Below are 25,959 nucleotides of genomic sequence, written 5' to 3'. Positions count from 1 at the left end.
CTTTTCATTTTTTATATTTACACGAATTTCAAATTAATTTGTTGTGAATTATATGTTTTCCTCTTGTACAAGCAAATTTCTTGTAACAAAAAATAATTAATGTTCTAATATAATATAGTTTGTGTGCATCTCAATATTTTGTTAAGGATACCAGAGACCACATTAATAATTCGACCATTCGAGTAGATTCGATTCGATTTATTCGATTGGCGTACAAGTCTACTTGTTTGGTAGATTTTTGTCTACGGTTCTTTCTCCAATTTTCAAAATTTCCAAATCAAAATGGCTGACTTTTGTTAATAAAGCGTATAGACGCTTCAATAATGTGAATCTATTAAATAATTAACTCATTACTTATTTATTAAACTGAATAGTGTTTAAGTGTAACAAAATGGATTTTAGGGATATTATTGTGAAGGAGAGCCCCGGGCTTTGCCGATGCTGTCTTTCGGAAGGTTGTTACAAAGATTTAGGATCGGAGTATTCTTGGATGAATGAAAATGAAATTTACGCGGATATGTTATTGGAATGCTTCGATATTAGTGTGAGTAATTAATAAAAATACGTAATACATTCATAATTTATGTACTATTAACTTTGTTTATGTTTAAAAAAAAAGTAATAATTATAGACCAATAACCGGTATGTTTTGGTCGTGTTACGGTCATTGTTTGTTTTTGTATAGACTGAGCAGTAAGTTACAAAATAAGTAGGCATGAAGCTATCTTTCTCAAGGACTAAAGTATGAGTAGTACAGGCATCACAAAATGACTTTGTTTTGCTTGGTGCTCTTCATGCAGTTTGTTTTTAATGGTCGATAAGTGAAAGGTGCCACCCCTTTCGAATGGCATGCAGTGGGTCCAGTGGACGCTTATAAAATGCAAAGTTAGGTAAATTGTTATAATGACCGTAACAATTTCAGCAGAAATTAACTGTAATTGTAACCAGGGTAGATCTCATGAAGATTGACCTGACAGGTACATCAATAGCAATGTTGGCCTTACCCCATTAGCATTAATTACCTCTGTCTTCACATATAGGTCAGTTATTAAATAGTTTTTTTTGTCATATTGTGTAAAAGAAAATTCAGACATTACATTTTTAGGGCTAAGTGAGCCGGAAGTTGTAAATAAAAATTTACTCATATAAGATCTTTTCATATTTGATAATGGATTGGTGCACCTGCATTCGCTAACGGTTTATACTGTTGGGGCATCGGTGGGTGATGATAATATCTTATCGAGGTCAGATTGTGACAATTTTACCAGGCATTTATCACAATGGCTTCCAGGGTGAACCATGTCAAGGTCACATCTGACCTGGTATGACCTGACATGGGACATCAGTCCACATTACTAAGAATCCTCTTTCACTTTGGCACTTTGACACCTTTTGGCCTCTTATGTAAATCATAATTTTTTACTACCATCTATACAATCCAGTTAGGCTAACTACCTCAGTTGAGAAGAACTGACAAAAACTCAATTGGTATATTTTTTTCTGTTATTATTATTATTTATAAAGTATACATGCTATTTTTATTCATTAATTCATAATTTCAGAGCTACAGTCTTGTCGGTGAAGCTCTTGCCACTTTCCATGAATCTAAAACTGAATTGATCTGGACCTAGAAAACTCTCTGTTTGTGGTCTCATTCTGTTTTAAATTATTGTTAATGTTATTCATCTATACTAATATTATAACGCTGAAGAGTTTGCTTGTTTGTTTGAACTCACTAGTCTCAGGAACTACTGGTTTGAATTGAAAAAATCTTTTTGTGTTGGATAGTCCATTTATCGAGGAAGACTTTAAGTAATAACACCACACTATGACCAATAGAAGCAAAACAATTGTGAAAAATGTTGCGAAATCAGGAGAACTGTCGTGTTTTTTATAACTACATGATGAAGTCACTGACACAGCTAGTATATTATATGTATAATTGGTAAAAATAGTTGAAACAGTATATTATTCATTCATCCAGATATCACAGCACAATGAAGGTCCCAACGGCCCTAATCGACTCATATGTGAAGTTTGCATCACAAGGTTGCGGGACGCATGCAACTTCAAAAAGCAGGTTCTGGACTCGGAAAAAAAATTCGTTGACATGGTCGGCAGAGGGGAATTTAGATCAAAAGGTAATTAAGAAGAAGTATGGTAATCAGTCATTTTCATATTGTCTATGATCATTGATAGGTAATGTTTGTCAATCGATACTAATATTATAAAGAAGATTTTGAGTTTTGTTGTTCCTGGTTTATATTCTACTACTGTTCTGATTATATCTGATTTTGAGAATACTTCTAGTGTCCGATAGACCATTTATTGAAGAGGCCTATTACAAATTAGCAGGAATTTAGCATGATGGTTTTGAGGGGGACCTTAAGATAAAGATAAGATTAAGCCTTTATTTCTACACATATCAATACATTTTCCTTTTTTTTATTTTTCATCCATATTGTTAAGTATATACATTTATTTTTTACAATGATTAATTCAAGGGGACCTATAATGACACATTGCTAGCAATGGGGTCATCAGTCCACATTATTAACAACCCACTATCCTTCCACTGACTTATATTGATTAGGACTATAACCCAGTATACTAATTTGCTGCTGTATCAAACAATATACTGAGGTGCGGCCTTTTTTTTGCATATAGTCAATGCACACATTATGTTACTTATGCCCAATTTGCGCTCAGCCCGAGTGGGCAGGGAAGTGAGCAGCGCGAGAGTGTAAACACGAGTGGAAACACCATACCATTGGCGCTGCCACTCGCGCTGCCCGGCGCTCCCTAGATTGTCGGTTTATCGTGCGAGTGGCTGCGTGTTTTTACATTCAGCCCTCTCACTCAGTTGTCGCCCGGCAATATTTCCGGCAGCGCGAGTGGCAGGGAAGCGGCAGAATGTAAACATAGCATCACATATTTTTTTTACCTATATTGTATTTTGTTAATGGGGCAGTGTACTTGTGTATTTACTTTCTTTATATGACTGCACCTTGTGTGTTAAAGAGCTTGATGCAAATAAAAGTTTTATCTATCTATTTATGTTTTAGTACTTATATATCAAGCCCAAATGAAGGCGGAAAGTGAAGATGTCGAGATGGACAATGATGCAGAAGTTGAGTACCTGGAAGACGACCTAGACCTTGGAGATGGTATGGTATTATTAATTTTATTATTTTACTAGCTACTACCCATAACTTCATGAGCTATTTCCTAAGTATCAAATTAAGTAAGGTCTATGTCCGTCATCCTGGAAGAATCTTCTATATTCGTTACTAGCTACTCGCTCCGGCTTCGTTCGGGAGTACATGTATTATATATATAAACCTTCCTCTTTAATCAGTCTATTGAAAAAACCGCTTCGAAATCCGTCGCGTATAAAGACTTAAGCATTTATAGGGACAGACAGAGACAGCAACTATTTTATACTATGTAATGATGATCCATTTAGCCATTTTTTTATAATCAATGATAATGGAATGGTGTACCTATCTGTGCTAGCGGTATAAGCTGGCAGAGCATCAGTTGTTGCTAATAAGATGAGCATGAGGTCAGGTCAGTTAGCCCATCATGACCAATTCACCAGTAAATACTTAAATACATATTTTTAAAATACATAAATAATATAAATAGAAAACACCTAGGCTATTACAATTAGAGATGAAATGGATATCCGGTAACTATCCGGCGGCCTTAATACCGGATAGGCATCCGGCTTTATTTAGTTAGTTTTAGTATTACTTAAGGAATAAAATTAGTTTTAGTTTTAAATTTTTAATTACACAATAGTAAATGACTGTTATAGAAAGAAAATTAATATATTAGTTAGCTAAATCCCGCCGGATATCCGGCTATTCAGTCACATGGTTGGCCAAATACCGGATATTTGGGATATCCGGTCAAACTGCTATGCGTTTCATCTCTAATTACAATCATAGTAATGAATACAAATGTTGGCAAGAAGAAATCACTAGAGATTTCTTCCTGAAACGTAGTCAGTTAATTTTTTTAATATTATGTATTATGTATGTTTCATAAGGTTGCATAAGAATTTTAGAATGGTTATGGTGGAGAATAGCCCTAAAAAGGTTCGGAAACACCGCTCAAGCCATTCTAAAAACCATCCAATAATTCCAGATGTCCCCCTGAAGTCTTACAAGAAACAAGAACCCACCGTCTCCAAAGATATCACAGTCGCGACCTTGCCATTGAAGACCAAACGTGGACGGCCGAAGAAGACAGCCACAGCAGTGAAATCGGAGAAAAAGGCGAAACTCTCACACGCGGAGGAGAAGCCCAGATCGTCCAAAGCTGTAATCAAAGGTAGGCTTTGATTCATAAATATGTATTGTTTTTAGGACGTCTGGATTGTGATTAGTATTGGTCATCAAATACAAAAGTCATTTCTATACGTAGGACATTTTAGATAGACATAAAGAAGCCTTTATTCTGCACTGTTCAATACATTTTTTACATATGTTGGTTTATAAATGTAATTAGTAAATCACGGGATTTATACATGTAGGACATTTTAGATAGACATAAAGAAGCCTTTATTCAGAGAATACATTTTTTACATAGTAATCGTCTATAAATGTAATTAGTATCACGGGATTTATACATGTAGGAATTTAGAAGATCATATCCTTTATTCTGACTGTTCAATACATTTTTTAATATGTGGTTTATAAATGTAATTAAGACCGAAAAAGAGATTTATACTGTGTGAAAGATGATAGGTGAGAAATAAATAACGGAATGACTGCGAACAGAGATGAATGGAAGTTTATAAATGTAATTAGTAAATAAATGGGATAACATGGAAGACATTTTAGATGATGAAAGAAGCCTTTATTCTGCACTGTTCAATACATTTTTTACATATGTTGGTTTATAAATGTAATTAGTAAATCACGGGATTTATACATGTAGGACATTTTAGATAGACATAAAGAAGCCTTTATTCTGCACTGTTCAATACATTTTTTACATATGTTGGTTTATAAATGTAATTAGTAAATCACGGGATCTTACCACGTTTTATTTTTGTTGAGTTCCCGATATTTCGGTAGTGCTTCAACGGCCATGATCACGGGTCAACTGAAGAGCAGCGGGTAGACGGTAAACAAATCTTTTATGGACAGACATATTCGTCTACCTTTACACGTCTTCGTTTGTTGCTACTATTGGAACTCGCTCGATATTCATCTCGGCAAACTATACTCACAGTATCTTCACGTCTTAATACACTTTGTGATCGTTTTATGTTTTTGTTTAATTAAACCAATCACTGGATTCCAGGCATTAGAGAGTCTATAGCCATCTTCCCGGTTGAAATTTTTATATTTCTGTATTTCAATCAACTCTCTAACCATTCTTGGGATGTAATGCCCTTCTGACGCCAGTACCTTCGGTTGGTGTAGTTCAATCCAGTGATTGACTCAACAAAAATAAAACCTATTACTATAAGATCCCGTGATTTACTAATTATAATTATAAATAATGACCGCGTCAAACTTAAAACAGTACATATGTTGGTAGTTCATATTTCATATATTATACAATTTGTTTATTTTTTTATCTTCTTAATTGCATAATTGTTCAGTAACTTTATTTTCTATGTTTATTTGTTAATTACTAGCTGACCTGCGCAACTTCGTCTGTGTTATACTTACTTGATGTTTAGCAGTATATTTCGCCCATTTTACATAAATTATAGCTTATGTGTTATTCTGATATATAAGTTATATTACTGTAAAGTTACATCAAAATCCGTTCAGTAGTTTTTGTAGCGTTATATAGATAGCGTGCTGTTTGATGTTATACAATACAGTGGAATAAATGGTATAAGTAATGTTGTAACCCTCCAGCGGTGAGAACTGCAAGTGGATGTTTAACGGCGGATGGTGACCACTGCCGGTCTAAAACGGCGTCCATACTCGCATACTGTGTACATATTTAATGAATAAATGATTTATTTGTACGCACAAACGATAAATAGTCCTTTGTATTTTTAAATAGCATAACTATACGGTGCATACTATGTACTGTACATATTTAATGAATAAATGATAAATGCACGGCAATGCAAAACAAAATGAATTAACCTTTAAATAAAATAAAATAAATTCTGATTAAGTATATAGAAATACTATAAAATGTCGTGAAAAAAAAATAATGTCAGCAATTTGTTGTTTTATTTATAAACTAGGTATCTAGTTTTCAGGCTTGCAAGTTTTTAGTGATTAGGAATTCTCATAGCTCGCTAGCTTCCCAAGGGATATGCCTCTATAAGCGATTTTAGTACCAAAATAGTTGTTGCAGACAAAACTAGTTTTTTTTCTTAAATAAAGATACAATCCAGGCGTTCTAAAATATTGTATTGATATTTTATGTTGCAACTTGATAACATTTTGTATCTTTTTAAGTAGTTTAACCATTCTCTTATCTATCGATGTTGGCAGGTTTAATTTCCACGCTATAGTAACATTAAAAAATTGTTTTCTTTATATCTGATCATGTTATCGCCATTGGGAAGTAACTAGTTTTATAGCTGAAGCAGCTACCCGCTACCCTGATGTTCTCTCTTCTCTGCTACTGTTTGCTGGTGCCTTAGTAGGTACTTCTTATTTTAAGAGCTGTGCTCTTGTCGGTGAAGCTCCCGCCACCATCCACGGTTTCCATCAACCTATTTAGTGGTTGATACGACACGCCATGTCGTATCAGGTACCTCTAATATTGATAAAAATAAAACTAACCTTACTGTAATCACTACATCATAGACTACGACTTAGGTGTAGTTTATAATGTAGTGACTACTCCCTACTCTCTGGTAGTAGAGAGTTATTTCAAGTATCGTCTCGCGCCGACCCCACACAGACCGGGAGTCGTAAGAAGGGAGATATTCCCCGTATAGGTGCCGCGATGATAATGGAATGGTGCACCCGTCTGCGCTAATGGTTTACCGTGGCGGGACACCAGTGGAGGATGATAAGATGAGTATGCCGACATCGTGACGGATGATAATGGAATGGTGCACCCGTCTGCGCTAATGGTTTACCGTGGCGGGACACCAGTGGCGGATGATAAGATGTGTATGAGGTCAGGTCAGTTAACATCGTGACGAATACACCAGGAATTTATCAATATGGTTTCCAAGGGTAACCGCGTAGAGGGCAACCTGACATGGTACATTGCTAGCGAAGATGTCATCAGTTCACATTAGTAATAATCTCCTTTTTTAATTCTCCTTCCCCCGACGCCACGGAGTTAAGACATGGAACTTTGGCTACAGACACAATGTTATGGGGATAACTAATCTATATATATAAATAAAATTGTAGTGTCTGTTTGTAATATTGAAATAACCGTTTTTTACTACATGGTTATGAATACAAATACTGTACATACACCAAAGTAACATTTTTACGGGACTTTTATTGGCAGGTAGCTGATGTAATAAGGAGTAACTTAGGCTACTTTTATTTTAGAAAAATAAAGTTAAATTCCACGCGAACGAAGTCGGGTACAGCTAGTATACTGTATGAAGGTTTAAATAATAAATAATTGCCTCTAAATTACCTCTACACTTACCAAATACGTTATCAAGGTCATGTAACAGGAAATATTAATTTAAGTAACTATAGATTAAGCCTTTATTCATAAGAACGACAAACGTGTAATAAATGTATAGTTTATTTCTTTTGAGCTATTTATAGAGAATGTGCTAAGTGGTCTAGCTTGGGTACCCACGTATTATGGGATTATCTACACGTAAAAAAAAGATGAGATAGATGTGTCGTAACTTTTTTTTTTCGTGGGGAAAATCACTCATGGAGACCTGTCGGTCGGTCTCAAGGGTTAGACCCAAGTATTATGGGATTTTCTACACGTAAAAAAAAAACGAAATACATGTGGTTAATTTTTTTTTGCGTGGGGATAATCACTCATGGAGACCTGTCGGTCGGTCTCAAGGGTTAGATCCACGTATTATGGGATTATCTACACGTAAAAAAAAGATGAGATAGATGTGTCGTAACTTTTTTTTTTCGTGGGGAAAATCACTCATGGAGACCTGTCGGTCGGTCTCAAGGGTTAGACCCACGTGTTATGGGATTTTCTACACGTAAATAAAGGTGAAATACATGTGGTTAACTTTTTTTTTGCGTGGGTAAAATCACTCATGGAGACCTTTCGGTCGGTCTCAAGGGTTAGACCCACGTATTATGGGATTTTCTACACGTAAAAAAAGGTGAAATACATGTGGTTAACTTTTTTTTTGCGCCGTCCCGGCGTTGCACTTGTGTACATGTATTATACATATAAACCTTCCTCTTGAAACACTCTATCTATCGCTAAAAATAGCATTAAAATGCGTTGCGCAGTTTGAAAGATCTAAGCGAACAGACAGCGGAGACGACTTCCATGTAAAGATTATATACGTCTACTATGAAAAGATTATATCCCTCGACAAATTACGCAATGTCATCTAGTCGCACTGTAAGCAGAGCTTGTGTTATGGGTCTAGTAGCACAACCGACATAGTTACTTGGGTGCATATTTTTTTTAAATGCATACATATTAACACACAAACGTATAAAAACAATCGTACTCATGAATACAAATGTTTGTACCAAATCCGAGGAATGGAACCCGCGGCCATTGGAAATAAGGCGGTCTGCTAACCGCTAGATCATTGAGAGCAATAAATATAAAACAAGTAGTATCATATAGTCTATTTCTAATTTCGGTCAATGGTTGTAATAAGAAATAATTATAGCAGTATTTTCGTAATAACGTAAGACAAAGAAACTGACGGCTAATTTGATAGAATATGCTAATAAGTATATATCATGTACATGATTTTGCCAAGGTAGCCAAGGAAACGCCACTATACATCCTATATAGTTGTAAGCACTCTTGCATAAACGAAATATCTCCTTTGGAAAGTACACACTCTATCCATCATCATAAAAGCCATCGGTTCTAAAAATATCATTCAATTCTTGTCCCTATATACTTCAAGCCCATTTTTACGGCTAACTCAAAAAGTACTGGTCAGATCTTGGTCTTTATATGAGATCACATGACAAGCATCAGCTTTGAAATAAATAAATAAATAAATAATAAATCATAATGTATTCACGTAAAAATACAATTATTTTTACGTGAATAGATATGGTTACCTCTGAACCTACACAAGAAAAACTGTACGAATGTGAAGCTCCTCCTTTCTTAAAATCGGGTCGAAATCCATTTTGTACGATCAATACAACCTGCTTAATTTGCTGTCAATGAATTATAATGTAGAAAATGAACGTTTCATCTAATTTAACTTTATTATTAGGAACATAAGTATTATTGAACGTCTATGTAATATTTATTAAGATTTATCTTAATCTCTTGTTAATTTTATCCGTCAGTTCTGGTCATAGTGTCTTGCGGTGTGATTTGACTGGCGTAGGGGAGGGGGGCATGTTATGTACAATTGACAACTGTACAACAAATAAAAATTGTCGATTGCGCAATCGACTATGGATTAACTGCATTCTTGCTACAATTTCTTAAAATCCATTACCTACAAATGGTGGCGGGATACACAGACAGCAACTTGATAATTCACTTACAACACTTATCACTACATACTTATAAGGAGTAAGACAACATACATAATGTAAACTCTACATGTAAATGTAATGTATGTAAACATTATACATAATGTAAACTCTACTATTTTGTTCCCTAGAAGAACTTCTAGGGATCCAATAAACATACTACCAGGTTCTTCAGTTCATCGTAGTATAAAATAAAATTAACGATTAACAGTCAAAACAGGGAAAATAATAAAAGGAACTTTTCTATAATATTACAAAATGTATAAAATTGGGCTGCATAATAAGACAACTCAACACTCATCACTTATATATTTCTATTCAAATAAATTAAACCCAAAAATTATGCGCCAGCACCTGTAATGTGCCAACTACTAGCTAGTACTATTATATATTTATCATGTATATTGGACAACAATAAAATTAACATAAGTTATGCATTAGATTAAATCCGTCGCAATAATAACGATACTACACCTGATAAGTCAGAGCCCATCAAGAAACCGTCAATTACAAACTGAATCTCTCTTTTTAGGTGAGAGAGCGACCACTGTGCCATCTAAATCCACAATATCATCAACCAAAAGAAATCGCCTCATGAAGAGAAACGCTATAATAATTTTAGAAACTTCCACAGTCCTACCATTCAAATGGCATCGCCACAATTATCTGTGTTTCTATTGCCATAAAATGTTCAAAGACCCTCATACACTTAAGGAACATACTAAAAATGGGCACGAAAAGCGGAATATAAAAGCCGCAGTTTCGTATTTGAGGCGGGATGAAAAAGTAAAAGTTGATGTCTCAGTATTATCTTGTGATCTATGCAACATTAAACATACTGATATAAATAAACTAATCGATCATTTAAAGGTAGTTCATAAGAAAACGTTCACGGAAGATTGTGGGTACGGATTGATACCTTACAGATTGGAAAAGGACACATTTCAATGTGCCGTCTGTCAGGAAGACTTTCAATATTTTATTAAGTTGAATCAGCATATGAACAAACACTATGGGAATTACATTTGCGAGTTATGTGGCAAGTCCTTTTTAAGTCAGGATAGATTGAGATGCCACTCTTTAAGCCATGGATCTGGTTTTCGTTGCGATTCATGCTCGCTGACCTTCGATTCGTTGACTCAGAAAAATAATCACGATTCAAAAATTCACAATAGAGATAAAATGCTAAGATGCTACTTTTGCGCTGAGACATTCCCGAATTACGCTCAAAGGAAGCGGCATCACAATATATCTCACAACGTGGAAATGCCCGAATTCAATTGTCCTGTTTGTGGAAAGACATTTCGTATTATGAGCAAAATGAAGGTGCATTTAAAAGAAGTTCATATAAAGGAGAAGAACTTTTCGTGTTCCATGTGCGAGCAAAAGTTTTTCTCAAAGACACATGTGCAGAAACATATGGTGAAGCATTTTGGCGAAAGGGTCCATCAGTGTGATGTGTGTTCGAAGTCCTACGCGAGGAAGCAAACTCTAAGAGATCATATGCGCATACATAATACTGATAAGCGCTTTATTTGTTCTGTGTGCAGTCAGTCGTTCGTGCAGAATAACAGTTTGAGATTGCATATGCGGGTTCACCATCCGGATGCAGTGAATGTATAATATACATAAATTAAATTTATAGAAAAAGAATATTAGTTTTGTTTATCTCATCATCAGTATTTCCTAAAAAGTATTCTGCTGTTTCATTTTAGATTTCGTTATTGTTTCAATTTATGGTCAATAGATAGATAAACGTTTTATTTGCCTCTTCAGCACATTAAAATACACAATAAAGACAAAAAAAATACAACAAAAATATTAACCAAAATATATAAACAACTTTTCGCCAGAGCTGTGTGCTGTAGCAGTGCAAAAAGACCGTAGCTCAGTGTGAAATATGTCCAGGGAGCAAACACTGATTTTCACCTATAGACAACACTAGGTTTGAACCTGTAATATCATAATAATAGTACAATAGTACAATTTCTTATTAAGTTTAATAAGTCCAAAATGTCATAAATAGCCGTTTCTTTTGTATTGGTATCTCATTAAAGTGGATAACTTATTCACTGCATTACTTACTTTTGCATTTTAATGTGATTTGTTATTTTCATTCATTTATTCCTAAGTTAAGAGTCACGCTGTTGTCGGTCGATTTTTGATTGTTCATATCGGCTTTCAGTATAGAGACTTTAAATGTACCCTGTTAAATTAACTGTGTTTATTAAACATCTACATATTTTTTTAAAAAGATTTTAATTTTTTAAATTATTTTAGTATACAATAATAAGGGTACATTTACAGTTGAGCTTTCATTTGCAGATCTAAAACTGCGGAAATACAAGGGCTGCGAATCATCTTCGATGCGTAGAAGGAAAAACCTACAGATTGTGTTTAACAACACAAGCATACTGCCGTTCAAATGGCGAGGAAAGTATCTATGCTTCTACTGCAGCAAAGATATCGCTGAGTATGCAGAATTAAGGAAGCATACGAAATCACACGGCAGCTGTTCTACCAAAGATCATTCTCTGAAAGTTTTAAAAGGCGGTCAAAACATGGAGATAAAAATAGATGTCTCAGAAATTACATGCGAAATCTGCAACGAAACATTCCCTTCATTTGGCGAGATTATAAACCACTTATACATAAAACATACACTAGAATACGATAGAGACGTAGATATGGCTATAGAAGAATACAGATTGGTAGATTTAGCTTGTTTAGCGTGCGGTGAGAAATTTTCCTACTTCGGTTACTTAGTGTCACATGTGAACAATAATCACCCGAAGAACTGTCTCATTTGTGACAAATGCAATCAAAAGTTCAATAAGAAGAGAGATTTATTCTCCCACATGAAGAATTATCATCGCGAAGGGGGCTATCAATGTGAAATGTGCCCTCAAACGTTTAGCTCTTTAAATATCTTGCGGAAACATAAAAACAATAGACATTTAACTAGATGTAATATTTGTCAATTGAAATTACCATCGGCTGCTTTGAAGCAAAAGCATATAGAATTAGAACATCCTGATGACGGATCTCTGCAATGTGATAATTGTTACAAAGAGTTCCACACGAAACATGGTCTAAAAATGCATGCAAGGAAGTGTAAAGGAGAAGGCGATATATTCGATTTTACGATAAAGAAAGAGAGCTACGATGTTATGGATCTCGACGATTGTTACGAAGATAAAGTGAAGCGGCCCAGTGTTAAGCAAATTCGCGAAAACATTCTCATAGTTATAAACATGTCGACTGCTGTACCCTTTAACTTTTATAAAAACAAATTTAATTGTTTCTACTGCTCTAAAGATTTCCCTGATTCAGATACTATGAGAGAACACACAGTTATGGAGCATCCAGTGTGCGATATAAAACAGAAATGTATTAGAAAATGTAGGGAATCGGTTGCTTGCGTGAAAATCGACGTATCTTCTCTCGCTTGTAAGATTTGTTTCGAATCTATGAGTGATTTGGAAAACTTATTGGACCATTTGACTTTGAAACACGAAGCTAACTATGACAAATCTATCACCACATGTCTGCAACCGTTTAGACTTATCAAAGACCATATGGAATGCCCTCACTGTCCTGGTGAAGTGTTTCGATTTTTCGGAACACTTTTGAAGCACATGAATAAGAAACACACCAATAACAATATAATATGCGTTTATTGTGGTCAAACTTTTAGACGCGATCAAAACTTGAGAGTTCATATTTGGAGACACCACAGGGACGGCCGATTTAAATGTAACATTTGTGGTGCAGAATGTAATATACCTTCTAGATTATATATGCATATGGCGAAAGCACACGGTGTTAAAGCAGCTAAATGTTCAAAATGCCCGGAAGCGTTTGCCACCCAATATTTAAGACAAAAACATTTGATCGAAGCCCACGACTCAGGGCATAAATGTACGTATTGCGGGAAACTATTCACCCGTAACTCCTTTATGCGTGATCACATAAGAAGAACGCATTTAAAAGAGAAAAACGTGGAATGTTCTATTTGTAATATGAAGTTCTTCAATAATATACTGCTAAGACGGCATATGGTGAAACACAGTGGCGAGAAAAATTTCCATTGTGATGTCTGCGGTGAAAGATTCTTTTGGAGAAAGAGTCTTCGGACGCATATGGCCAGACATAACAAGCATTTGCATTCTATGCAATTACTAAATTAGTTGGCTACAATTTAATATGAATTTTAATAAGACTTGAATATATTGATCTCATATTACAACACGAATTACGTATTAAGACTGTAAATATATTATTAGTTTTTAACAGCAAAATTTTATTTTTTAATATTCCATCTAATTCCTTATAAAAATTACTATGAACAGGACAGAAAATATGGATAGGAATATCACTGAGTTCGCCATTCTATGCATGTAGTTCACTTGTCATTTTTTTTCCAAATCATCAGAAACATCAGAAATGGACTATGTAAAAATATTATGCGTGACTATAATGTCAGTCTGTACGGAATTAACAAACAGTATAACTTTAAAATTTTACCATTTAAAAAAATATTGGTACTGATTCAACTAGAACTTATAAGACTATTGAGATATCTACGAAATTAATCATTAAATATGTCAACTGATGACCGATTCTTTGAATAAGAGTTGTAAGTTCTTAATAACCTCTTTAAAGGCGAGTAACGATCTCTTAGGCGTATTTCAGCGTAGTAAACATAGGTTACGGCGCTCACAAACAAACAAACTTTCATACTTATAATAGTAGTTAGTATAATATATCAGAATTTCCACAATTGTTCGGAATAATATTTGCAGATTTTAAACATAAAGTCGATGCCCTGAAATTACAAACTGATTTTCATCTTTTCAGATGAAATTGGGCCGGCAAAAATTGTGAACGCCAATAAACTAAGGCGGCGGAATCTGCAAATATTATTCAACAATACCTCGATGGTGCCATTTAAATGGAGAGGAAAGTACATGTGCTTTTACTGTGGCGAGGACTTGACTAATTATGCGGATTTGAGGAAGCATACAAAAGCCCACGGCTACTGTTCAGACCGGGATCGAGCGCTTAAATTAGTACGCACCAGTGACGCTGAAGTGAAAATAGATGTTTCTGATGTTACTTGTGAACTGTGCAATGAATTTTTTAGTAGCTTCGATGAAATAGTAACTCATTTGGTGTCTAAACATAAACTACCTTATAACAAGGAAGTAGAGTTGACAATATCCACGTACAGATTAGTAGATTTAAAATGTTTGTTATGCGAAGAAAGTTTTAAATACTTTAGTAAACTTATAACTCATGTTAATAATACTCACCCAATCAATTGTTTCCTTTGTCATGAATGTAATCAGAAATTTAATAAAAAAAGAGATTTGGAATCCCATTTAAGGACACATCATAGAAAACAGTATCAATGCACGAAATGTTCATTACAATTTTCAACTAATGCCGCTCTACTGAAACACAAAACACACTCTCATTCGTCAACTTGCAATATATGTTTCGCAACATTCTCCTCCAGTAGTAAAAGGCTTAAACACATGAAACTCGAACATATATCTGACGGGGTTTTACAATGCGGATTTTGCCTCAAAACTCTAAGTACTAAACTAGCTTTTCTAAACCACGCCGCGAAATGCAATGTTAAAGATGGTTCTGAAATTGTAGAAGAATGTATCACGATTGATGATACCGAAAAGAAAGCGTCTGTATCTGAAATTAGGAATAATATCGCTTGTATTTTAAATATGTCTACTGCTATACCATTTAAATATTTCATGAACAGATTTCGATGCTTCTATTGCCCGAAAGATTTTACTGAATGTGATGATCTCAAAGAACATACGGTATCTGAACATCCAGTTTGTGATATTAAACTGAAATGTTTAAGACTCCGTAATAGAGAAGACGGTATTAGAGTTAAAGTAGATATTTCCTCTCTGTCCTGTAAAATGTGTTTCGAACCAATCCCAGATTTGGACGCGCTAATAAATCATATTATTACGGAACATAAAGCGCAGTACATAGAGTCTGTCGACAATAACATGCAACCTTTTAAGTTAATAAAAGAAAGTTTTTCATGTCCTTTCTGTGAGCAAGTGTATAGATATTTCGGAATACTCTTAAAACACGTAAGTAGAAGTCATACTGATAACAAAATTATTTGTGTGTACTGTGGAAAGGCGTATAGGACTGATCCTAGCTTAAGAGCTCACATTTCACGACGTCATAGACCTAACAGTTACAAATGTGATTTTTGTCAACTAGAATTCTCTACAAGTAACGCCTTGCAAATTCATTGTGGCCGCGTCCACGGTTCTAAGATAGCTGAGTGCTCCGAATGTTCAGAGAAGTTTACATCTCAGTATTGGATGCAGAGGCACATGATAAATGTTCATGGTACAGGCCATAAATGTTCGTACTGTAACAAATTGTTCACTAAGAACTCTCACATGGTGAATCACGTTAGGCGGACACACTTGAAGGAGAAAAACGTACAATGTTCAGTATGTTTCGAGAGATTTTTCGATGTGCAAAATTTAAGAACGCACACCGTAAAACACATCGGCGAACGGAACTTCCATTGCGATTTTTGCGGCAAGAAATTCCTCTGGAAGAAAAACCTTAGAGCTCACATGTCATCGCATATAAAAAACTCTAATCCTGACACGCAAACCTAATTATCTTAATAGATATGTAAAAAACTAATGCAGTGATATGGTGCCACTATAGCAAGAATAATTTGTTTTCAGATGAATATGCGCCTGGGCCTTACGAAGCGTGTGCCTCTGAGAGAAGGCGGAAAAACATGAAAATACTGTTCAACAACACTACGATAATACCATTCAAATGGCGCGGAAAATTTCTCTGTTTCTACTGCGCTCAGGCCTATATGCAGTATCAGGAGTTTAAAAAGCATACAAAATCACACGGACATTGTACAACTAAGGATTACTCGTTAAAAGTTATTAAAGGGAATCACATTGAAATAAAACTAGATATATCAGAAATTGCATGCGAAATTTGCAACGAACCATTTGATAGTTTAAAGGAAATAGTGGACCATTTGATCGGAAAACACAAGTTGGAGTATGATAAAACAGTAGAGATCCCATTCCAAGAATACAAGCTCGTAGATTTTCGATGTTTATACTGTGATGAACAGTTCAGCTATTTCGGATATCTGGTTAACCACGTGAATGTTATGCATCCACAAAACAGTTTTATTTGCGACGATTGCGGTGCAACATTCAATAAGAAAAGAGATATGGCATTACATTTAAGAAATTACCACCGTCAAGGTGGTTACCCATGTGATCAATGTACACAGAACTTTGAGACTTATTATCTATTGCGCACACATCAGAACACAATACATTTTCGAAGGTGCAAGAAATGTAACATGAAATTTGTATCGCTTACCCTTCTTCAGAAACACATTCGGATAGAACATCCTCAGGATGGTACTTTAAAATGCTCATTTTGCGCAAAAGAGTTCCGTTCTTCTCAAGGTCTCTCACAACATATAAGTAAGTGTAAGGTCAAAGCTCCTCAAATAGAAGTGCAGGACAATACTGCATTTATCTCAGAACATAATCAAGAACCGAAAAAGAAACAGAACATTTTGCAGATACGACAAAATATTCAATGTGTCCTCAACATGTCCACAGCTGTGCCTTTTAAATTCTTCTCCAAATACACTTGTTTTTATTGTTCGAAAAAGTTTATCGAGTTTGACGAATTGCGAGAACATACAACAACGGAACATCCTGTTTGTGATCTTAAATCGAAATCTATGAGGAAATGTAAAGGAGAGAGAGTCTGCGTCAAAATTGATATTGCCTCGCTAGCTTGTAAACTGTGTTGCCAATCAATATCCGAATTGGATACACTTATAGATCATTTAATATCAGAACATGATGCAAATTACGATAAATCTGTCACTGGTTGTTTGGAACCATTTAAAGTTATAAAAGATAACATGCCGTGTCCGGTGTGCCCCGAGAAAGTATTTCGATATTTTGGTATCCTTTTGCGTCACATGAATGCAGAGCATAGCAATAACAACAGAATTTGTGATTTCTGCGGACGATGCTTCAGAAACGTGGCCAATTTAAACGTGCATATATCGTATACGCATACCGGCTCGTGTGAATGTAATATTTGTGGGATACAATATAAGAATCAGTGGTGTCTCGCTCGACATCGAGCTAGGAAGCACAACGCGAAAGATTATAAATGCCCGAAATGTCCAGACAAGTTCCCTTCTCAGTATCACAAGCAGAAGCATCTGATTAAGGCGCATGATATCGGCCACAAGTGTAGTTACTGTGAGAAGATGTTTACAAGAAACTCCTTTATGAAGGATCATATCAGGCGGACGCATTTAAGGGAGAAGAATGTACCGTGCTCCGTTTGTAATGAACGATTCTTTGATAATTATCTACTGAGGATGCATATGGTGAAACATGAGGGGGAAAGGAAATTTGTTTGTGCAGTTTGCGGTAAAGCGTTCCTAAGGAAAAGTAATCTTCATTCCCATATGGATATGCATAAAAGATACGGTCACCTTCAGTCGTAACTGTTTGCGACATTTGTTCTGTTATAAAATACTCCAAACCAATAATCTACTATAAATTTAATTTATAATAATCGCCCCCTAAAATTCAGGTCCTGTAAATTTCTATTTATGTTTATCTAGGATTATATTCTGACTACCAAACTTCATTCATATCCGTCCAACCATTTAAGCGTAATTGTGTAACAATTTTCCAAAAATAAAGCAACCGTAACCGTACGATAAAATTTAATAGAAAATATTGGTCCGAAATCTATAAAGAACATGTAATAAAAAGTTTAAAAGTGAAAAAAAATGTTAATGATAAAAGAAATTTGTATTGTTGTATTTGTACTCTGCATATTAGTCCTAAAATTTAAAGCAATATTGAATTATATCATAGTCTACACATATTTAATCATACACATAAATGAATTATTGTACGAGAAGAGAAAAAGTAATCTGTCAATGTTAATTTCGAAATTCCGTCTAATTTTAAAGCTAAATAATGAAATATTATAATAACTCTAGAAGTAATAGTCATGTATATTTATATTGTAAACGTTTAATTACAATTTACCAAACGTAATAATCTGTTTCTTTTGTACCCATTACACCCATTATTATATTTTCATTGTAAGTACATCAATAGATAACTGGTACTTAAGAAACCATGGGTTGCAAAATCAATTTTGTAGCATTACATGGTAAGATTTCTAACACAGAAATTCGTCGTTAAGATGCTTCTGACAATTTCATATAATGGTATTATGATGACGGTATTTATTTGTAATAAAAAAGTTTAGATTGGCTGATAACTATATGGCAGTAATTCGTAGTTTATGATCAAAAACAATATAACAATTAAAAAGTATACTATAAAATTTTATATAATAAAAATATTAAGTTATCTATTTTTATTAATTATGATGAAATTAAAAATTGGGTATTTGCATGTCATATCATTGTCATTACATCAGAAATATTAATTCAGATTCAAGATTCAATACCTATTATAGTATTAAAATACGTAAAGAAGTAAGAGCATATAAAGAAACTAAGTAAAGGCACTGAATAAAAAATAATCAACAAATCGTTTAAATTTCACTTAATAGTAAAAATATAAAATGTATTAATAAAATGTATTAAAAAGTTAACTGAAGAATGCAATTCTGACTTGGTATCTAGTAGTCTACATATCTACATATATTACTGTGCTGTTTACCGTACTGCATCATTTACTACTTGAACTTAGAAAGCTACAGAAAAAACACGAAAAAAGAAACATACCTGTATAAATAAGGATTTATCGAAGAAAAGGAATAATTGCAAGTAAAACTACCAATTTCTTTGCAGGTGCAAAATTAAACACAGTGGAAGACAAATATAAGAAAATGGAATTGGCGCGTAAACTAATGATAAAATGCAGAAATATCGAGTATGTGCTGCAGTACAGCAACGTGACGCCATTCCTCTGGTACAAAGGGAAATATAGGTGTTACTATTGCTCAGAACCTATGAAAGATCCACAATTACTTCGTGAACATACAGCAAATTCACACCAATTGGAAAATCTTGAACTCATCGTACATGATCGAACTAAGAACAATAGAAATAAAGACGCCGCAGTTAAAATTGACGTAACAGATATTACTTGCAAACTTTGTCATAATGGTGTTGCAAATTTGGAAGAATTGATACATCACTTAATTATAGCTCACGACGCTGAGTATGATGTAAGCGTTCCCAACTGCTTGTTGCCTTTCAAACTCGACAAAGATCAACCTACATGTCCTACCTGTGATACCAAATTCGTCTTCTTTGAGTACCTCCTTCGGCACGCTAACAAGCATCATTTGTCACATGATTACATCTGTGACGTGTGCGGTACAAGTTTCCAAGGTGAGAATCACTTGAAGATGCATAACCGTTATTACCACAGACAAGGCGGCTACACCTGCGATTATTGCGGCATAAACATGGCAACACTATCAAAGAAGATACTCCATGAGAAAAACGTGCATTTGGTGAACTTATCCACTTGCCCCCATTGCCCAGAGACCTTCAAAAGTCCGTATTTTAAAAAGTTACACTTGGCGAATGTTCATGGTGTTGAAGAGTTGAAGATTAAATGTCCTTATTGTCCAAAAGTTTATCCCCAAGAGAGTATAATGTCCCGGCATATGAGAAGAGTCCATTTGCGAGAGAAGAATGTGGAATGCGAGGTCTGCGGAGATAAGTTCTTCGGACCTTACGACGTTAAATTGCACATGGTTAAACACAATGGCGATAAGAAATTCATATGTGCCGTATGCGGAAAGAAATTCTCGAAAAAGAGCAACTTGAATACGCATTCTATTCTACATACGGGAGAGAAGAAATTTGTATGCGCCATTTGTAACAGAGCATTCGCTCACCAAGCCAACTTTAAGATGCACATGAGGAATCGTCACCCAGAGTTTTCTGAAGAGCTACCTGAGGTGGTTGAGGATATTGATGAAACAGAACTTGTACAAATGGAATTTATAGATGGTGCTGAAGTTATAGAACAATACGTGAGTTAGTGCTAAAACTGAAAAGAACAGTGATATACCTTACTCATATCAAGTACTTATATTATTACCTATATTAATATTTATAGTCCAGTGATACCAGTATTTATTAATCCTCTTAAATAGTATGTAAATGCACGTTTAGTATACTCTGTAAATATAATCTGTTTTAACACAATATGATATTGATGACATGTAAAAATAAATAAATGACGTAATAATATGTTCGATGGACATTAATGTAGTTTATAAATAAACATATTATGTAGTACACTATACAACGCTTCTTATTGTTGCTATCCCGGCTTATAAAATAGAACTGATAGTTATAGCAAAAAGAGTTTAAAAGAAAATAGAAGAATGGGTAAACGATCTCATACTCTCTTTCCAGGATTGCAAACCAAGAGAGATATGCAGAATACAAAGCGACTCTATATTGCAAGGAAGAATGTTCTCACCGTACTGCAGTATGGCAAAGTGATGCCGTTCAACTGGAATACATCAGGATTCAGGTGTTTCTACTGCGGGAAAGTTATGAGGGATTGTATTACACTCCGTGAGCACACAGAATCGAAACACGATTTAGTAGACCTGGAAAATTGTATACCAAAGAAAATAATAACGAAAGATGTCCCCGTTAAAATTGATGTCACCAATATATCTTGCAAACTGTGTCCAAATAATACACTGAATAATCTTGAAGAACTTATATCGCATATAACAGCAGTACATGAAGAAGAATATGACGATACAGCAGGAGTTTGCTTCTTCCCCTTCAATCTAAAGAAAGACATTATGCATTGCGTAATCTGTGACACTGAATTTGACAATTTCACCTCTTTAATGCGACATATGAACAAGGAACATATCACGCATGAATATATTTGTCAAGTTTGCGGATTGAGTTTCATTGACAGTATACGCCTTAAGCGTCACATTACCCATTGTCATGTTGGACATCGTTGCAGCTTATGCGGGAAACTCTTTGAGGCTTCTCATAAATTGGATTGGCACAGACAGAGGATCCATGGTCAAGTCAAAACTCACGAATGCAATCTGTGCAGTGCGACATTTGATAATAACTATCAAGTGAAAGTGCATATGGGGAAAGCGCATAATGTAGAGAAATATAGGATTAAATGTGATTATTGCCCGAAGATTTGCACGACGAAAGGCGCTATGGTGTTACATGTGCAAAGTCTGCATTCTGATGTGCGTTATGAATGTGATCTGTGCGAATATAAAACGGCTATTAAATGGATGATCAAACTCCACAGGAGGAAACATTTTGGGGAGAAGAATTACGCTTGTAGTATTTGCGACAAAAAGTTTGGTAGATCGAGCAATTTGCGTGCGCATATGAAAGTACATACAGGCCAGAACGGGCGTGTGTGTAGACGGTGTCATAAAGGATTTACCGATTTTGAGGCGCTAAGTAAACATGAAATGGAGCTACATTATTTTGAACAAGTGTAGTTTAGTATCTTTACGTATAAAAGTTGTCGTCGCTGTCTGGTTGCGTATATCATTTAAAATACTTAACGGATTTTAATGCAGTTTTCAGCAATAGATAGAGTGATTCAAGGGGAAGGTTTATATGTATAATACATGCGTGTTATAAGAAGCTGAGAGATTCAAAGATTGATAAAGCATCCGTACGAAGCCGGGTGGGGTCGCTGTCCATAAATAATAACCCTGGATAGAAGAATTACACAGCACCAGTACTAGACATCTGATAGAAGTACTAAAATTATTATTTTTTGTTACATACATATATACATAGAAAACACCCAGACCAATACAGACAATTGATACTCATGACTACAAATGACTCATGTTTGATCGAACACGGGATCGTCGGAAGTGATTGTTAAACCGCGGTACTATAAGCACTTAGGTATCCTACATAAATCACGTCACACTAATATCACGATCCTTGTCACACTTGGTCACAATTCTGTTCTAATCGAATATACAAAATGGTTGATTAATTGTAATAAACAATATAGAATTCATAATGTTGTGAACAACCTCTTTACAAGCAATTGTATTATAATATATAAATTGAAAAATAAAATTTACATATTGTATTAATAACATCAATAAAAGTTAATTAATGAAGCTCTTTTATTATTAATTCACATGACTACTAATATGTTCACGCTATGTCTGTTACGGGATAGGCAGAGTGTTAATCTGTATATATTAAATGTCATACATACAGTAATAGCTTCAAGTTGAAGAGTTTGGTTGAACGCTCCAATCTCAGGAAATACTGGTTCGCTTTGAAATATTCTTTTAACCTTTGGAATGTCCGTCGTCTGTCGCAGCAACCGAGAATGAAGGTGGTATGCGCGCGCGAGTTGTATTTTTACAATTGCGTATTATTTTATTTTAAATAACGATAAAATTGGCTAAAAAGATTTCACGGTTTTGCGGGCACAGATCTGTGACAAGGCGGTAATACGGTTTAAGAGGGGTTCACAGATCTGTGTCAAAACGTTCGAAGGGGTAATGTTGGAAAGCCTATAGCCTATATAACATCACTCTATGACCAATAGGAACGCAGCATCAAAGAAAAATGTTTTAAAAACGGCATAAAATTTAAATCCGCAAGAAATCACTTCAGCTTAATCTATATTATCATATATATGTATAAACATAAAACGTATGTGTATGTTAAATGTGTTTTTTAATTCATTTCAAATTCAAAGAGTTTTCATTAATTCATTTATTCATTCAAAAAATTATCTCAACTATGTATGTTATGTGATGCAAAAGTTGCGCAGGTCAGCTAGTAATAAGGCAGAATTTTTAGTAATTTTATTTCTAGCAGTAACAAATTTGTATAAGAAAAGAACTATAAATTTGTGTTATACTACACTACTGATGAACGTTAATACACTTATACTTTGAAGTCCCAACTTGTATGTCCAGTTCCAATCAAAAATATTGTCGTAAATAGGTTTGTTAAGTCCGAGGAGTCGAATTAATAGATTTTTTGCGCGTTAGGAATTTAATTTCAGAAATTACATGAAAGTTCTAGAAAATTCTAGAAATATTCGTCGTTCCTCGTTCTAGCGTTTAATTACTCATTTCCCACTCGTTCATTCGTTTCCTTTAACTTCTATAGCCATTCTCTCGTCATTTAGGTTTCAATTCATGCATACGACATTCATTTAACAGTTAACACAGTCGTTCCGTTACATACCAATGCCACACTTATATAGAAAAAAAATCCCACATCGAATATGTTTATGAATATAATATTGTTTGGAAATATAACTATTGTTCCATTGGAAAGGTAGGCATCGTGTCAAATTGTTAGACATCGTTGTATTGTAATAAGTAAAATGCATGACAATTTCTGGCTGCCTCTATGTCTCCGGAAATTATTAAAACCTCTATAAAGATGATGTTTTCCTTTCAGGAGAACCTAGAGGTGGCCAGAAATCAACGAAATCAAAGAACACACAAAAAATAGACAAGGCAGAAGAGAGCGAGACAGTTGTAGACACCACAAGGAAATCGCCACTGACATCAAAGGAGAAACAGAAAATAATGAGATTGAACGTGATTCAAGTATTAATAAAGACAACAGTAATGCCGTTTCGTTGGTTAAAGAGTTCCTATAGGTGCTTCTATTGTTACGACATATTTCAAGAAGTAAATGAACTCAAAAACCATCAGCAAACGCACACCGGTGACGAGATAAAGGAGCAAACGATGAACAACTATTGGGAGCCTATAGTATACGTTGATATATCAAATTTATCCTGCAAACTGTGTCCTGATACTATAACTGACTTATATGACGTAATAGATCATTTAGTCGATAAGCATAATGTCGTTTATAATAAAGATATAGGGATATGCATGGTAGCATTCAAATTAGGTAATCTCTCAGTCGATTGTTTAGCGTGCGGCGCTACTTTTTACACTTTCGGGCCTTTACTTCACCATACAAACAAAGACCATAAAGGCACCTCGGCAATACTTTGCGATGTCTGCGGGCAGCATTTCAAAGATGCCCATCTTTTGCGTCTTCACGTGAAATCTGTACATGAGAACACAGGGTTACTTTGTCCGGAGTGTGGCGAGAAATTTGAAACTAGATCAAAGTTAAGAACCCATCAGAAGAACCAGCACGATATGAACAGTAAACATAAATGTTTGGTGTGCTCCCAAACGTTCTCAAGTCATTACATGAGGTCTAGGCATATGGCTGCTGAACACAAGAACCGCGAGGAAGTGAAGTGCTTGCACTGTCCGAAGACGTTTGTCTTTCGGAGCATGATGATGACTCATGTACGCGATACACATTTAAAAGTGAGGAATCACGTTTGTGGAGTGTGTGGTTGGAAGGCTTTTAACAGTCATCGCCTCAAGAACCACATGTACAAACACAGTGGCGAGAAGAACTTCAAATGCGAGGCTTGTGGGAAAGCGTTTACAACTAAAAAGATTATGCGGGCTCATTACCTGCGCATGCATAAAAATACACAACCTCAAGCGATTGTATATGAAAATTCGATAAATCCTTACGTTGCACCTTAGCGGTAATAACATTGTACTCGAGTTGGGGTATAATGGTGCTTGGTATTGTTTTATTAATGAATTCGGACGGATATTTAACAGAAATTTCAAAAAATATAAAAGTTAATACACACACCCGCTTGGATATTGATGTCCTCTATAAAACTGTAGTATATCACTTTGCTCTGTTATTCATAATTTCTGCAGCGTTAGCGATATAAAGATTTTTATTGTATTTTTGCCCACGTTAACCTACAATCTCGGACTTTTCAAATCGGTCCATTAGATTCGGAGCCTATTCATTGCAAATAAACAAATAAATCTTTCTTCTTTATAATATTAGTATAGTTGATAATGGAATGGCGCCTGTGCTAACGGTATACGCTAGCGGCGCAACTTTGGACTCTGATAGGATGAGCTTAGCCCAATTCATTTGAAATTAACCACGACGGTCCAGCGAGGACAACCTGACATGGTGCATTACTAGCAATGAGGCCATTAGTCCCCATTATTAAGAATCCCCTCCAATCCATCCCCCCCTTGCATTTTAGGCATGATAATGTAAATACAATTAAAACCAATTATTAACAATACCTTCGTTATCAACATCATACATCTTCATCTGTATGAACGCCTCCTCATACTGCAGAACCTGTTGTCGGAAACCAACCGCCTCCCGAAGTCG

At 35.1% G+C, this 25,959-nt stretch overlaps 2 protein-coding genes across 2 annotated transcripts; both read left to right on the top strand.

Annotated features, from left to right (window-relative positions):
* Positions 1-94: 94 nt before the first annotated feature.
* Positions 95-21,121, top strand: LOC131850231 (zinc finger protein Xfin-like). Its single transcript, XM_059200401.1, has 7 exons — positions 95-544; positions 1,985-2,141; positions 3,066-3,167; positions 4,153-4,338; positions 14,490-16,304; positions 16,382-18,154; positions 19,543-21,121. The coding sequence occupies exons 1-7, from the start codon at positions 392-394 to the stop codon at positions 20,748-20,750; spliced, it is 5,394 nt and encodes a 1,797-aa protein (XP_059056384.1). The 5' UTR covers positions 95-391; the 3' UTR covers positions 20,751-21,121.
* LOC131850230 (zinc finger protein 91-like) lies at positions 21,099-25,295 on the top strand. Its single transcript, XM_059200400.1, has 2 exons — positions 21,099-22,173; positions 24,169-25,295. The coding sequence occupies exons 1-2, from the start codon at positions 21,099-21,101 to the stop codon at positions 25,293-25,295; spliced, it is 2,202 nt and encodes a 733-aa protein (XP_059056383.1).
* The last annotated feature ends 664 nt before the right edge of the window (positions 25,296-25,959 follow it).

Source organism: Achroia grisella, unplaced genomic scaffold, assembly GCF_030625045.1.
Source record: "Achroia grisella isolate CSIRO2021 unplaced genomic scaffold, CSIRO_AGI_Agris_v1 utg719, whole genome shotgun sequence".
NCBI classification, from domain to species: Eukaryota; Metazoa; Arthropoda; class Insecta; order Lepidoptera; family Pyralidae; genus Achroia; species Achroia grisella.
The sequence above is the reverse complement of the archived record's forward strand: the minus strand, read 5'-3'. Positions and strand labels throughout refer to the sequence as shown.